At 74.0% G+C, this 1,667-nt stretch overlaps 1 protein-coding gene across 1 annotated transcript in view; it reads right to left on the reverse strand.

Annotated features, from left to right (window-relative positions):
* The window catches only part of LOC101634954 (mucin-19-like), a 54,284-nt gene that overhangs the window by 42,296 nt on the left and 10,321 nt on the right, over window positions 1-1,667 (reverse strand). The window contains exons 6-9 of the mRNA XM_012732263.1: window positions 1,321-1,475; window positions 775-921; window positions 462-653; window positions 4-106 (exon numbers count right to left, since the gene is read on the reverse strand). Coding sequence (XP_012587717.1) covers window positions 4-106; window positions 462-653; window positions 775-921; window positions 1,321-1,475 — 597 coding nt within the window. The remainder of the gene's footprint in view (window positions 1-3; window positions 107-461; window positions 654-774; window positions 922-1,320; window positions 1,476-1,667) is intronic.

A 1,667-nucleotide genomic window follows, 5' to 3' on the forward strand; every position in this document is an offset into this window, starting at 1 on the left:
CGCCGCAGCACCGTGCTCCTGGGCAGGTCGGCCAGCACCAGGTCCGGCGCTATCCGGGCGATGGGTACCGTCAGCCTGGGCTGGCCCGGGCTGGCCAGCAGGTCTCCTGGAGGACAGGGCAGGACGTTGGAGGCCCAGCTCTGTCCGCAGCGGACAACAGCCCTCGCTGCGAGCACCTGGGCAGGCCGGGTGGGGGCACGAGTGCCCCATGGCCCAGGGCCCCGCCCTCCATGGCCCATCCCCCCCCACTGTGCCCACGCCTGTGCTCCGACTGGCAGAAAAGGCGGGTGCCCACCTGCAGCCCTCGGCCTGCCCAGCCCGGCCGTCCCTGCAGCAGAGCCCGCAGGGAGGTCCCCACCGACCCCGGTGAGGCGCTCAGGAGCCCCCCGGCTCGCCGGCGGCAGGTGGAGGCAGACCCGCCTGCGCCCATCGGCCACCCCAACCCGGCGCCAGCGACGCACCGTGCTCCGCCTCCCTGGCCAGGTCGTCCAGCAGGACCCTCTGAGGCTCCTCGCCAGCGCGGAAGCTGACCAGCGCCCACTTCTTGAGCAGCATCTCCCCGTCCCCGCAGACGTCAGCCTCCAGCAGCCCCGGGAACCACTCCTCCAGCAGCGAGTCGACGTGGTCCACCGCCTGGCCCAGCAGGACGCGCCCTGTGGGCGATCAGCAGCCCGTGAAGTGGCCATGGCCCGGCCCGCCCCGCCTGGCCCCGACCTGCCCTGACCCCACCCCAACCCCGCCCCACACGCCCCTGACCCCGCCCCGGCCCCCCACCTTTCCTGCAGGAGGGCACTGTGATCCTCAGGCAACAGTCAGGGCGGCCGCGGGGGGCCTCGGCGGCCAGCAGGCAGTAGGCCTCCGAGGACCAGTGCAGGTAGATGCCCTGCCGCCAGTATACCCTGTTGGGGCGCCGGGCGCACTCTGCAGGGGAGAGACCGGTGGCTAGGACGCCAGGAGGCCAGGTCACCGTGGCCGCAGCCGGGCGGGCGGTCTGGCCCTCAGGGGCAGTGCCTGGCCGCCCCGCTCACGAGCCCCGACTCATGGCACCGCATCTGCTCCCGAGTCACAGTAATGAGACCAGGGCCGAGCGGGCCGCCTGACCGGACACTGGGCACAGTACAGTGTCAAAGGGCCGAGCACACATCGGGCGATGTCCCTGGCCGGGGTGGGCGCCCCTGGCCCAGGGGCCGCACCCCACAGGGAATGACCGGGCCATGGCCCTCCACCTGTCGTCCGCAGCGGCGAGGACCGAACAACCCTGGGCTGCAGGGTCTGCTCAACGCGCCCCGCCCGGCCCCAGGCCCGCGGGCCCGCACCCACCTCTGCCGGACAGCATGTGGGGCGAGGCCTCGAGCACGCGGGCGATCAGCCTCGGCCAGAAGCCCATGGGGAAGCAGGGCGCCTCGTACAGCCGCACCGTGAGCTCCGAGCCCTCGCAGTGAGGCAGCTCCACCACCGGCGTGGGGCTGGGCAGGCTGGGGGACACGGAGTCACCGGCGGGCCCGGGCCCAGCCGGGGTCGCTGGGGGCGGAGCGGGACCCGGGGTCTCCCCGCCCGTCCTGTCACACACGGCGTTGCGCGTTCAACAGAACACAGGAAAACACCCCGGGAGGAAGCCGGCGAGGGGCGCAGGCCAGCCCCTCGGCAGCGGAGGCGCGCCCCCGCGC

The sequence above is a fragment of the Condylura cristata genome, unplaced genomic scaffold (assembly GCF_000260355.1).
Source record: "Condylura cristata isolate star-nosed mole 26May11 unplaced genomic scaffold, ConCri1.0 scaffold00034, whole genome shotgun sequence".
NCBI classification, from domain to species: domain Eukaryota; kingdom Metazoa; phylum Chordata; class Mammalia; order Eulipotyphla; family Talpidae; genus Condylura; species Condylura cristata.